This window comes from Pezoporus occidentalis, unplaced genomic scaffold, assembly GCF_034315485.1.
Source record: "Pezoporus occidentalis ecotype Australia unplaced genomic scaffold, CSIRO_AGI_Poc_V1 ctg71, whole genome shotgun sequence".
NCBI lineage: Eukaryota > Metazoa > Chordata > Aves > Psittaciformes > Psittacidae > Pezoporus > Pezoporus occidentalis.
The window spans coordinates 425,197-439,802 of record NW_026916062.1 but is presented as its reverse complement, the minus strand read 5'-3'; the positions used below and the strand labels follow the sequence as shown (position 1 = coordinate 439,802).

Below are 14,606 nucleotides of genomic sequence, written 5' to 3'. Positions count from 1 at the left end.
ATTATGTGGTGCACCTACACTGTTCTGAGTTAATTTGCAATTTTTCAGTAAGTCAAAAATTGAAGATGTAGGAGACTTTTTTTTTTGCAGCTTTTTAATTATTTTCACAAAGCATGTGAAAACACATGGCAGATCTTTGCATTGAAGTATGTAGTGTTTTCAGAAGAGATAAAGTAGAATTCCTGAAGTTCTTGAGGTTCAAGTTGTTTTCTGTATAGTTTCTCCACTGATTGGTTTGGGCTTTTTTTCCTCAGTACTTGCACAAAAGACCTTTGCTTAGAAATACCATAAACTGAAGTTAACCATTCAGTGCATTGCATTTAAATGACAAAATTAGACAGGTGAAGTTCCCGAGTTCCCACCATCCTGTATGAACTTTCTGTGACTGTAATGATTAGTTTCTATTTATTTTAAATTTTTGTGAGACCAGAAAATGAAGCGTAGCACTTGCTGAAAATATTCTCTCCTTTGGACTTTTTTGATATAGCAATTAAAATGATCCTTTTGTAGTGATTATTACTGTGTTGAGCGCTAATGAAGTCTTCTGGAATTACACTACTAGGTGTTAAGGTTGCAAGTTTTTCTATTATATAAACCTATTTTTAAGGCTCGTTGTTAAAAATATAGCTAACTAGCAAAATCCCGTTTAGAATTCCCAGTATCTCTTAGAATGAGTATGCAGTTCTCTCCTTTGCCTAGTCCCTTTAATGTGGAATAAAGCTATGCTTAACCTGAAAGCAGTGTGTTAAGGAAACCACAGAATCCGTTTTATGTAGACCATAGTACTAAAACTGACCTTGACTTCAAATGTAGATCTTTTAAAGAATCTACTCAGTTTAAAAAATATAGTTAAAACAGTGTGGAGTTATAATTTGGAATAGAAAAATGTTTTTTCAGTGCTTATGCAATGACTTCTTACCTCTCCTAAGTTGTGATCTCACATGCAGGATGATTTGAAATAAAATTTTAGTAAGTGTGCCAGTTTTTTTTAAGAAGCTTTCTGGTGAAGACTTAGTTTTGCATTTTATCAGTAATACTACGGTGCAATTTTATTGTGTTGTTGCTGTAAAAATCTTGGTGTGAAAGTTTCTGATCACTTATTCATCCTTTTCATTAAAGGCTCCAAGATTTCTTTTGAAAAAAATCTTTTAAACCCCTCAAATATCCTATATGTGGTGTTGCTTCTTTGATAAGCCTCAGTGCATTTTTTTTAGAGGTCTGCTTGACAGTGTTGTGACTTAAATCTCTGAAATAGTGCGGCATTAACCTGTTAACTGCAGCAAGCTGCTTTTTTTAAAGGCAAAATAAAATGATCTCCCTCCAAGCAACCCTGAACCAAAATAGGGAAGTTCAGTGCTGTTATGAAAACATAAAGCTTACCAGAGCCATTTCAGTTTTACTATTTTGAAATAAATTTACGTCTATTTGGCTTTTTCAGTTCTCAGAGATAGTTTATGTTTTCTGTTGAATCTGGTGTTGGAATGTCTTGGCTTAAACTATCATTCTGTAGTTTTCTCTGAAACTTTTATCATAGTTGGCACAGATTGTCATGCACTAAATCAGCTTAAATGTGAGTGTAGTGTTTTGATGTCACTTGGCAGGTTCATTCTTTTGAATAGTGTCTCTTTAAGCTGCAGCTGTATTCAAGATGTTGCTGCTTTCCTCTGCCTATTTCTGCTTGCTTGGAGATCTTTTTTCTTCCTTTACTTCCTGCACATCTCCTTACTGATCTGCTTGAGTAACTGATCTTCATTCAGTTCATCTGCTGGATTAGTTGAAAATGTAAAAGAGGCCTTTTTGTTTTGGCTAGACTAGTTCATTTTGTGTGAAACAGAACATTGTGTCCTGAGTGGCTCAGTACATTGAGCTGCAGCTGCAAAAAAGAAATGTTTTCATACTTGCTTGGATATTTTTCAAGTATTTTTTTTCCCCTGTTTCCTTATTCATTTAGCATTGCTGACTATTGCTGTCATGTAGGTAACTTCAGGCAACTGAGCTGCAACGTGAAATTTCATTGCAATATGGGGATTTGGATCTCCTTCCGTGAAATGATAAAGCTGCTCTTATGGTAAAAGTAACCAGTTTCTGTGACTAAAACTCTCTTTAATAAACTGGGAAAAGTTAATGGACCAATAACTTCCAATTGCACGCCAAGGTAATATACACAGCAGTTTGTATGGCAAGTGTATTACATTTAGAAGGAGTTGCTGTAAGCGGTGGTTTTGCAGATAAAGATAACTTACTTCAGTTGAAATATATTCAGCCTCCTCAGATATTTTAATGCTCCCAAAACATCTTTCTAAAGATGTCAGTGAAAGAGAAGTATACATATTTGAATTATGATTTTATTTTGTATATATATTGAACAAAAGGGTATCAGAGGCTATGTAGTTTGGCATTAAATCGTATAATGACAGTTAGATGTGGCGGTTACTGCATTGAAGTCTTAGATCCCACAACCTTTTTCTTTTAAAGCGAAAAATGTGAGAGAGGCAACTTGAAATAACCTTTGATAATTGGCAAATCCAAATGTGAAGTCATTTCAGGGGAGTGAAGCTGGAATGGTTCAGGTAAGCTTTATATTTTTATAACAGCATGAAACCTTGACATGTTGATACCGGCAAAGTGCTAACACTTTGCTGAACAGTGGTTTTAAGTGCATGTTTGTAGTACATCTAAAATTACTTAGCTTGTTGAGAAATGACATAAATAAAATCCCAGTTACTGTACAAACCAGGCTTTTTAAATGTAAAAGCTACTATGTTTTTCAATGATAAGGAAGCTTAAAAAAAACCTGCCACCAACTTAACATACATTTATCATAACAACTACGAGTTATTTGTAACCTGTAGATGACCTGCTTATATTTGGAGTTGTTTTTGTAACATCGTAGTAAGAGGTTGTCTCGGCTTTAAAAAAATTGTATTCTGAATAGCGTAGGAACCAGGGAGTTGTATTCTGTACCGATGAGGAGTTCAACTGTACAGAAATAAGAAATGAATAAAATACATTGTTCCGAAGGCCATCTGAGGATCTGCCCTGTGCTGCTTGTCACCACTGTGACTGCAGTAGATTGCTCCCTTTTTAGATTGGCTGAGGTAATTCCCTAGTTTCAGCCTTTTAAAGTGATGTGAATTTAAACAAATGTTTAAAACAGCCTAGATAATTTTGAGAGAGCTCAATTAGGAAGCAACCACAGATGTTGCTCTGTGATCAATAGGTGAAACTCGAGAAAGGGCGAGAGTAGGAACGAGGCAGAGGAATAACAAACAGTTACAGGTGGGTTGCAGACATTAGTTCAGTAACTGAATTGTGCTACTGCTAGAGCAGTATAAAATGAAAGCTAGATGTGCTTTAATGTCGTAGAATAAAAGAATAAAGCCTCCAGGGTTTAACAGTTGTTATTTGTTGCTAGGGAAGTTTGTCCTTATACTTTGCCTGGCATAATAGGTCCCTGCTTCAGTGTCGTGTTTGCATCTAAAATAATTAAAAGCAGTCTCCTGGTTGTCATGCCTGTCTGTTCCATTAATCACATGATTAGCTTTCTCTTTGTCACATCTACTTAATTTCCAGAAAAGTTGACTAGAATACATGGTCTTGACTTGTATTTTTAATTCAGAGCAAATCCCGGAACAAACCAAATGTGTATGGTCAGGGTATTTTTTCAGGATACAACACACAAGTAATGTGTCAGTGTATACAGGAAGTACCGTTCTTGGAATAGTCTTGCTCTGCTTTATACAAATCTTTATACAAAGATTTATACAAAAAGATTTATTTTTATTTATACAAAGATTTATACAAAGATTATAGAATCTTTATACAAAGATTTTGCAACATAAAAGTAATCTAGTTGATAAAATTGATTTCTCATTTTGATTTTGTGAAGTCCTTGCCTCCATGTGAGGCGTCTCAACTGTTTACCTAGCATTTGCTGTAAGAATGCAATTAATCTACTATTTTTATAAGCTGAAATCTGAATTTTCACTTTTATTTTTCCACAGATTATTGGCTTGCTTGTGTGAGTGAGAATTCCTCTCTCCTTTTACAGGTCATGTGTTGAAAAGTGTTGACCTGAATAGTGCAGCAGCAACAGTAGGCCTCTCAATATTTTCCAAATTGTAAATGTACAACAGTTCAATGGTTGTGATGTCACATTCATGCTTGTAAGGAAACTGAAAGTGTACAACTGATTAATTTTGCTGTTCAATTCTGTGGCAGTAGGCATGGGTGAGCAGTTCAAGGAAGGAATATGAAGGTCTCAATGAAAAAGTTGGTGTATTTGAAGTAAAGGGGGAGCCTGGAGATAGACAAATTTGTGATGTGCTTATGAATTTCCTGAGCCTGAGTACCTGTCCCCTTTTAAAATCCACTTAATAGCATTGGGGTGCTTTTGTCTCTCAGCGACCACTTTCATGTTCTCATTCTGCCTTTTCTGTAGACTGCTGTTCATAAGTGCTGTGAGTCTCTTGTCCTTTTTCAGCCACTGCTTGCAGTCAATAAATGCTTCTAATCCTGTTGTTTCTAGGAAGGGTATAATTAAAGCAGAGCTCTATTGTTGGTAATACTTAGTACTGGTAGCATAAATGACTTAAATCCACATTCTTTTTAATTAAAACCTAATTATATTTACTCTGCTTCTCTCTACTTGAGAGAAAGCAATATCCTGTTGTTTGTTTTTGTCATTATTTAAATGACTGAGTGAACAATGAGGTCTTCTGATAACAATAGTGATGGGTAAAGATTTGATTTTAGCATGAAACAGTCCTTAGCTTAAGAAAATCTGGGGGTCGGGGAAGGAGAATAGGATTTGTATCTTCTTTCCAAGACAAATAAATGTAATTCTATCTACATTAATTGTTGATTTCTACTAATAGATACGTTTTACTCCTGCAAATGTATTTTCTTGTTAAACTGAAAAATTTAAAAGAAGCAGAAATATTTCTAAAAGTTTGAGATAAGCAGTCTCCTATACAGAGCTCAAACTATTGTAAATTAGGAGTCTAAAGCATCTAGTGTCCAAATCTCTCACATATGTAAGGGTTTGTTAAATTGAGCCAAGTGGCAGTAAGATTTGCAGCTGCCTAGGGAAAGTAAAGGATGTTGAGAATGTAAAGCTTTTAGCTTTGTGGTAAAACCCACTCCTCTCAACTGAGGGCATGGGCTTGAATGTTCTCTTCCATATATTCCTTTGTAAATTGGCAAAAATGTCACTCTGGTGTAGATAAATTTTTGTCTTTAGGCATTATTGATGTGACTGCTGAACCTATTTTTTTCCCTTCCAGACAGATCTTTATTTTTCTTAGAACTTTATTTTCTCTCGGGAGTAATGAGGAGTCCCCTTAATACTTGTTATATTCTGCTTAGTATTAAGTGTTCAGTAGCAGAAAATTCCAGCTGATGGCTAAAACACTCTTGTTACTACCATCCATTGAGAAAAGGTGAAGTTAAGAAAAAACTTGTTTTCCTCTATCTCTGTCTAGTATATAATAAATTATAGATAACACACATATAACATAATCTAAATTTAGGGATTAAGAAAACAAATTTTTGTATGCAAAGAAATATGGGGGCTTAAATTAGAGGTGACTGGAGAATGAATGTATTTCTGTGATAATACTGTCAAATTAAAGTTCAGTTATAAAACAGGTGTTTAAGAACATTCAGTGTTTATGAAATGTTGATGGCAATGTCTGAAATACCTCTATTTTGGGGGAAGTAAAACCAGACTTCAGTTACAGGCATGTAAATGAGATAGCCTGTGTTTCTGTTCCTCTCAAGTCTTTGTGCTTTATTCTTTGTGTCTAATGTTAATTTTGGGGATTTTCTTGCAGTTTGCTTCTTAACCCTTGCACACTTCGAGTTTTTAGAAGAGTTCACGAAGAAAGTGCTTTTATCAGTAATCTAGTAGTTTGCTCAGTGATGTTTGTCTTCTGTGCTGTCATATTGGTCTGATTATTTGGCAATGATCTCTGTATGCCTTGGTGATAAGAGTTTCATTTGTATAACTGTCAGTAAGACTTCACAACCTGACACAGAACTCTTTGAAGTTCTTGGTAATCTTTTTTTGTTGATTGATGGGCTGGGTGAAGAGTTTGGGTCCAGAATGAATGAATGGCCATCAAACCCTCCTTCTCTTTTTCATTGCTGGGAAGATCACATCCTGGCTGCTATAGAAAAGAGTCTGTCTTTTGTTCAGTGGTTTGTGGGCTAATTCTTAATGAGACTGTGTGTGCCACTTTTCCTCCTTTTAAGTTGAAAAACCTGTTTTGTATGCTGTTTGTATTTGTATTGTTTGATTTCTGTCTTCTGTGAAATGGCTGTATTTCTCTGAGATGGTTTTGACTGCATTGGAAGGAGAGTATGCTTAAATGCAGGAATATAGAGAATATAGAGTAGCTGATGGAATCTCAGACTGAAAGGGAAAAAGTAAAAAGGTGTTGAAGTGTTTCTTCTAAAACATTCATAAGCTATGAGCAGTACTCTAAAAATAACTAGTAAGATTATACAAGAAGATTTCATAAATACATTGTAAATGCATAGTATTTTCCCTGGTTTATAGCGTAGTATTGATTGTTTCTTTAGAATATACATGTCTACAAAGCCTGTATTAGCTGCTCTGTTAATGCGTACTATAAAGTAATAAAATCAGTGTAGCTTTGTACTTCACATTTTGTGTGAAGGAACAGTTGTGCTGTTCAGTGTGATGTGCTAATTAAGGGGAGGGTTCAAGTTTCAGTGGCCTGGATTTTGTTTATAGTCTTCCCTATGTAAGAAGGTAAGGCATTCTTTGCAAGCTTCTCTAAGTGAGAGGTAGTGTATGAACACAAGTAACAAATTTTATGTGTTTTTATTTCAGTACTCAATCTATTTAGAATTGAGCTATGTTATTAAAGATGCTAAATACTGTGTGTTATACAACTCAGCCTTTTTTCCACGTAACTTCTAAACACCTGTAATATTTTCTTAGTATCTGAGTTGATGTAGTCTGCCAAAATAGTTCTCTTGATAGTTCCATTACAAGAATGTCACTTCTGTGTCCCAGAAGTAATAGAATACTCTTCATGTTTAGATGAAGAAGATGACTTTGTCAATAAAAGAATTTCTGTGAAACCAAAGGAGAATGGGACGTCAGGAATCAATTGTCCAGGAACAGCTACAGTGAAAAAGGAAGATGTAAAACCACGAGCTAAAAGCAAACCATTATCTCCAGTGAAACAGACTCCCACCTCAGCACTTGATTACTTTGGGACAAGTAGTGTCCAGCGATCAGAAAGGAAACTGGTAGCAAGTAAAAGGAAAGAAGTGAGTACTGATGATGTTGCTGTAGGCTGCTCATGTGTCTGATAGCAGATCGGATGGCCAATTTAATGACTGCAAGGAGGTACTTAATTGCTTGTCCTACTTAATGTTACTTTTTAATGACCACTCAAGTATAAGTTCTATTTTGATGATATGTGCAGGCATATTAAGGCCTCAAATGCAATTTTAGAGTTGCGTTTCTGTGTTTGAGAAGATAGCACAAACCTGAAAGGAGTATTTTTCCCTATTGCTGCATCTTAAGTGACTTAAGTATTTTTCTGAGATTAGTGATTGGACGGGGTAGTTTACAGTTGGCAGTGGAGGGCAGGAGGTTGTTTTCTCAAGCTTTATGGCACATATATTCATGGAATAAAAAACAAATACCAAACAAAGTATGGAGGAAGTTACTGATTTCTCTTTCAAGCAGGCCAACTGTGATAGCTTCAGAGATGTTCAGCATTGTTAGAAGAAATTAGGTATTTATATTATAGCATGGTTTTGTTTTGAATAATAAAAATCTCTTGAAAACAGCCTTGTTTAATAATGTTTAGGTTAGAGAGCTGGGAATAAAATGCTGCATGTCTCATTCCCAGTCCCTTTCTAGAAGAATACAGAATGAATCTATAGATTAAATTATTATAATTTACGCAATATTGGGGAAACTGAACTGTTGGTCTCTTTTTTTCTTTTTTTCTTTTTTTTTTTTTCCTCTCTTAAATATAGCCTTCACAAAGCAGAGACAGTACACTAAATGATGAGGCCATTGCTAGGCAACTGCAGCTTGAAGAAGACTCGGAGGTAAAAGCTCTCTAAATCTGCTTCTCTCTATGAAGTGAAGTTTGTTTAATTTAAAATTGGTTTTATTAAGAAATTAGTATGGACTTTCCATGTATGATATAAGTAAGTGTTACAAAATTAATATGTATACTTAACTTGAGCACCTATGTGTAAACGTAGTCACACAGTTATTTTTATGGTCATTAAGTTACATAATAACGTTTTACTTAATCTGTCTTCTGTCTGTTCAGACTTTCTCTTACCTGTGCAGATGATGAATTGATGTGTCTATAATAATGCTTCTTTTGACACAGAATTCACATTCTGTATCCTTTTTCCTCCCCTCCCAGTCCCACCTTTCTCATTACTTGGAGTGAAAATTAAGCCTTTGCCATCCATGATTTGTTTCATTGGTCATCATTCTTGCACTTAAGAAAAGCTTTCCTGTTTGATTTAATGCTAGTATGAGGAAAAGGTATGCTTGCCATACATATTTACTGGCTTTTGGGAAAAAGTTTGTTTCCCATATGTTGATAATATTATCAACATATTTTTATTATTATCAATAATATTATTGAGTATCACTTGAAATAAATATACACACAAAACTTAATCTCACTCTTGACACCCCCCCACCCCTTTCCCCCCGAGGTATAATGAATCTAGCTTTAATTAATTAGAATGTAAACACTGTGTCAGGAAAAATAAGGTATTGCCTTTCATTTGAAATGAACATGGAATCAGAGAACGGTTAGGGTTGGAAAGGCCCTTAAGATATCTGGTTCCAACCTCCCTGCCATGGACAGGGACGCCTTACACTAGACTACGTTGCCCAAGGCTCTGTCCAGCCTGGCCTTGAACACTGCCAGGGATGGAGCATTCACAGCTTCTTGGGCAACCCATTCCAGTGCCTCACCACTCTCACAGTAAATAACTTCTTTCTTATATCTAACCTGAAGTTCCCCTTGTTATGCTTAAACCCATTACCCCTTTTCATGTCTGTAACAGTCTCATCTTCTGTATGTATCATCAAATTAATATATTTTATTTCAGATGTATCTCTGCCTCAGTCTGGTTTGCATTTGGTAGTTGCTGCTCTTCCTCTTTCTCACTGTACACAAGGAGGATAGATGCATTTCATCGTTATAGGCACATAAAAATAATGCCTGTAAAAGTAGTCTGTTTGATTGTCCTGAGCCCAGGTCTATCTTCTAGTGCAGCACGTTGATCTTCAAAACAGTTATGAAAGGATTTTTGTTGTTGTTTTGTTAAAACAGTAGTCAATATTTATTGGCATCAATATAAACTATTCAGCAACAGGAGACGTTTTCCCTAAGGGACAGTATTGGATAGGAAAGGTGACTTGATGATCACTGCAGAGGTAACATTCATTTTCTTAGGTGAAATAAAAATGAAACTAACCTGGCTTTGTTTTTAACAAGTAATAAACTTTCTCATATTCCATGTGCACTATTTGTTCGTACTGTTTTTTCTGTCAAAGTTAATCACTTGTGTACGTAGATACATTAAAAAGTAAAAGTACTTGTTTCCATAAAGTAAATAGAACTAGTGCCAAGAGCTGGGCCCAGGGCAGTAGCTGAATTCTCCAAAACTGCCGGAATTTTTTCATGTGTGTTGCTAGCGGTAAATAAGAATGAAACATTCATTATTGAGGTATCAAAATATTTAGCAGGCATTATTTCTGCTTGCCTCTTGGGACTGCTTTTGGAAGTTTTCTAAAGTCAGCAGGTTGCATCTCAGTGCACACTGGTTGTTGTCACATCCTGCCTTCAAGTTTTGATATTCTTTTTTTAAATGCAAAGGATACACAACAATAAAAAATACGAAATAACAGAAAACCTCTTTGAAAACAGATGATACAAGTTTATTAATGTTTCTTGTGCAAAAAATCCAAACCATACTTTTCTTGCTAGACTTCAGGCTCTTTTTGGGAAATCAAGTAATTCTTCAGTGCCGTTTTCAGAAATTTGTCTCTGGTAGGATGCACTTTTTCCAGCTATGTGCTGCCTCACTTTAGATGAAGTTTTTGTCTTTAACAGCAAATAGAGTTTTAAAAAATTGTAGTAGAATTAAAAGTTGTCAGACATGAGCCTAAAAATATTTATTTTTTTTTTTTTTTAGCTTGAGAGGCAGCTGCATGAGGATGAAGAATTTGCCAGAACTTTGGCCATGTTGGATGAAGCACCACAGAAGAGAAAGGTTGTATTCTTAATTCTTTTTAATTTTTATTTTTTAGTATTTGGATTACAGGGAGTATTCTTACTTAGACACCTAACCTTTGGGTTAAGACGTCTATGCAAATGCATTCAAAACATTAAAAAAGCATTTGTTATTTGTACTTTCCTCCTGGATTTTTGTCACTCAGTAAATAGTGGCCTTCCTAATCAGACAACAGGCATTATTGTACCTTTGTGCTGTCTGCTTCTGTTGAAATGGAATTTTAATGCCAAGTTCTAGTGGAATGAAGTGTGTTGCTGAGGACGTGCTTTAGATCCACCATAGCTCTGTTGGTTCAGAACAACTAGGTTGAGTAAAATAAGTCAGTGGGACAAGTTGAAGAGTGATAAAAGGAAGGAGAATACTCCCCTTGCTTTGAAAGAAGGGGAAGGGTGGAATCTTGAGAGGTTTGAGACTAACCCTAGTGTTGGGAATCTTCCCAGTTCTCATAGCTTGTGGTGTAAGGCGCAGTAAGATATTTGCTGGGTTGTACCGCAAGGCTGTTAGAATTTAGGGTTGCTAATACGAATTTAGAAAGTATTAGTACTTCTAGGGTAATCAGTAACTGGTTAGGATTCAAATTTATTGTAACCTGGAAGTCTGTCTGGTCTTTGACTTAAGGAATTTATGTGCATGGCTGAGTTCAGAATTTCCTTATCTGCCTGCCTTTGATAGAGATTGCATTCTGAATTGTCCTAGTGGTCAGCTTTGTTAGATGTCATTCAGTCTGTTGTACTTAACAGTAGGAAAACTCGAGGATCTGTACTTAATAGTATCTTGGGACATGCATCTCTGACTTTGGCATTGTGTGTTTATTCAGGCTCGGAAAGATTCAGGAGGAGAGCAAACAGTGTTGAGTATCAAGAGCAGTCCTAATGTGAAAGAAAAATATAAGCAATCAGAAAGAGGTAGGATGCAGAATACAGAAAATATTTCACCAATTTATAATATTAACTAGATACATTCTTATATATGTGCTCTCTTGCCTCTGCCTCTTTTCAAGTGAAAGCAACAACCTCGATGGGTGAAGCAGAAAATTACGCTGTGAAGCGTAATTCAGAAGGCTCTCATTTATCCCCACAGTCATCTGATGGTAGAACAGCAAGAGAACTGAGAGATAAGGCCTTGTCTTTGAAACCTAGCTCTAGGCTTGCGTCTCTGAAACAAAAAGAAGAGATGGCTGAAAAGGAAAGAGGTGCTCAAAGTTTAATATCAAAAGAAAAAACTGCTTCCAGGAAAGAAGAGAAGACAACACCAAAGAAGGAGAAAATTTCTCCCAAGAAGGCTGAGGTAGGAGCTGTCAAAGTGAATTTAGTTGCCAGGAAATGTCAGCATTTTTTTTGCAGGAAAACACTTTTCATTCATTACTGTTTATGTGTCACTCGTGTAACTTGGTACTTTGATTCTTCTGGGCAGTTTTTAAGAATATGAATTCTGGTAAGTTCCTAACAATTGTAAAACTACAGGAAAAAAGTTAGCTGGAAAAGTGTTGCATGCTAATGAATTAAAAACAAGTCTTAGATCTTTTTCCTTAGGTTCATAAAAAGTCTTAACTTTGATGTGATGCTTGAGTTTGTTTTGTTGGTTTTAAATACGTGATATGTGTAGTAATTTTTTTTTCTCTCCTGCCCAAGTCTGTAAGTCCTGAGGACTCTGAAAGGAAGCGAATCAATTACCAAGCCTACCGAAGCTTCCTTAATCGTGAGGGTCCGAGAGCACTGGGTTCCAAAGAGATACCCCAGGTAAGTTTGGCTACACCAGAATTCTGTATGTGGAACTGGAGTGGATCATATACATACTGTTAGAAGTGTTCTAACAAGTATCAGCTAAACTGTTTAAAAACATCTGTCTTTTTCAAATAGGAAGTATGTGTTGGAAGAAGCTAAATTGTAATCCAGAGCAGTGACTAAATGTAAGGAAATATACTAAGAAATTAAATCCAGTACTTGGTTTATGAAGTCATGATAATGAATAATAGTTACTGGTCTTAAAGTTGGAAGACTGCTGTTGCTCGTTTGACTGACATTCTGTGCTTCAAGCACAGAGTGTTATGAGTATGGTTGGTCAGGTAAGCAATGTGTGTTCTGTTGGTCAGCTGTTCCTTTTAATGGCTTTTGAACTTCCAGAACTAGTACCTAGCTAGGTATGATAGGCTTACTTTTGATGTTTCATGGGGTACTTGACAGAGTAGGGGATTAAAGAAGCTCATGGTGAAGAGGTATTTGGTGGAATTGCATCGGGTAATGGCATTTTCTGCAATGTTCTGGTTCTCAGGGAGCTGAAAACTGCTTGGAAGGCCTGACATTCGTAATTACAGGTGTTCTGGAGTGTATTGAGAGAGATGAGGCCAAGTCTCTGATTGAGCGTTACGGTGGAAAAGTCACTGGAAATGTCAGCAAGAAGACAAACTATCTGGTTATGGGGCGAGACTGTGGCCAATCTAAATGCGAAAAGGTGAGTGTTCCTGTGCCTGAGCAAAAGAGAAATGAAACTCTGAATTGTTCACATCTGACTGATTTTCAGTATCTGTCAAAACAAGGCAGTACTACAAATAAAGTGCATGTTAAAAGGAAAAGTTGTCTAATGCTTTAGGGCTTGGTTTTGTTTTTTATTTATATACATATACATTTATTTATATGCATAAACACATGGGGGGGGGTGTGGGTGTATAGACACATTTTTCTTTGTTCTGTTCCTAAACACAGCCTTTTCTGGAAAGCACTTTTGAATTGATTTACGTAACTCCTAACTTGACTTCCCTTTTAATTCTTACTTTTGCTTCAGGCATCAGCTTTAGGGACAAAAATTGTTGATGAGGACGGCCTGTTTGATCTCATTCGAACTATGCCAGGCAAAAAGTCCAAATATGAGCTGGCAGCTGAAACAGAGGTTTGTTTATTATAAATTTTGGTTTTGGTTGGTTGGGGTTTTTTTTTCCCTTTGGTTTACCTTTAAGTGGAAGGCATTTTGGTCTTCTGTCCCAGTAACACGTGTGCTTGTCTGTTTGACCTTCTGGGTTAAAAGTACTGAGAGTAAAAATTTTCTATTTGTGTTTAAGACTTCTTGGGAGCCATAGGGGTTTTGTTACTTTCTTAACCACTCCTGTACAGAGCTGTTTAAAGACAGCCCATTTATCTACTGTGTGCTTTTTTGCCTTTTCTTTAATTTCCCTTTAATTCTGTTACCTTTATTTTCCTAAGGCAAAGAAGGCGGAGTCAAGACTTAAAAAGACACCACAGAAAGCTGATGCTAGAAAAAGGAATTTTAGCCCCATCAAAAGGGAAGCTGATAATAAAAAATACAAGTCTACTCCTGAAAAAGGAGATACTGTCAAATCTGCCAGGAGAGAAACCACTGCTGTGCGAAAACTTACAGACTTTAAAAGGCAGACTGAAGAGAAGAAAGAAGCCTCCTGTCTGAAGGGGAACTTGGCCTCTGAGGTTAATGAAGATGGAACAGAGAGATTGCTATGGGTGGATAAATACAAGCCTGTATCTCTTAAGGCAGTAATTGGACAGCAGGGTGAACAAAGCTGTGCCAATAAACTGCTCCGATGGCTCAGAAACTGGCACACGGATACCTTGGAGGATGGACAAGGTGACCAGCATGGTTAACTTTTATCTGTATTCCTCCATGCCAGTCACAGTGACCAATATGGGCCTTTGAGATAGCAGAGCAGCTCTAGAAATCAGGAGTTGAGCATTCAGTTGGATGAATTTTTAGCAGCAGTTGAACCTGAGGTTTATTTTGGTGAAGCAGTTGTTACCTTACCACTCCCCATCCCCCAAAACAGAACAGAAAGCCATGGTTTAAAATGGCCTGTTGAATTATTTCTCGCCAAGAGAATGTTGGCCAGTGCTAACCTGTCCGTATGCATGGTGAAAATACAGGATGGCATCATGTCTAAACTGTTGCTGTCATGTGTGAGGAAGAGATGAATTCTTAAAGTCCTGGTTCTGCCTGACACGTATGACAACTCCATGTCATGTGTAGTGAGTCATCCTATAGACGTTTTTTTTAATGTGTTTAAAATAGTGTTTAAAGTTTCACTTCAACCATAGTGGGTAGTGGAATTTTTCTGTGGTGTGTTTGGGGTTTGGTTTAGTTTGTTTGGGTGCATGGTTTCTTTTGCTGTTCTGTGTTTGTAAGGAAATTGCTGAAATAGTTGTGTTACAAACACAGCAATTTTCCTATTTTCATTTTAGAATCACTGCAGGTCTTAAATTAAGATGGTTTAAACTGCTTTTCCTCAAATAGTTAGGATGCTGATATGTATGCATTTTTTGATG

General features: G+C 36.4%; 1 protein-coding gene across 3 annotated transcripts in view; it reads left to right on the top strand.

The window, feature by feature from the left end:
• The window catches only part of RFC1 (replication factor C subunit 1), a 37,846-nt gene that overhangs the window by 13,861 nt on the left and 9,379 nt on the right, over positions 1-14,606 (top strand). For all 3 annotated transcript variants that reach the window (XM_062642436.1, XM_062642435.1, XM_062642434.1), the window contains exons 5-13: positions 7,073-7,305; positions 8,026-8,100; positions 10,222-10,299; positions 11,138-11,225; positions 11,321-11,607; positions 11,952-12,059; positions 12,592-12,771; positions 13,102-13,206; positions 13,518-13,914. In XM_062642436.1, coding sequence (XP_062498420.1) covers positions 7,073-7,305; positions 8,026-8,100; positions 10,222-10,299; positions 11,138-11,225; positions 11,321-11,607; positions 11,952-12,059; positions 12,592-12,771; positions 13,102-13,206; positions 13,518-13,914 — 1,551 coding nt within the window. The remainder of the gene's footprint in view (positions 1-7,072; positions 7,306-8,025; positions 8,101-10,221; positions 10,300-11,137; positions 11,226-11,320; positions 11,608-11,951; positions 12,060-12,591; positions 12,772-13,101; positions 13,207-13,517; positions 13,915-14,606) is intronic.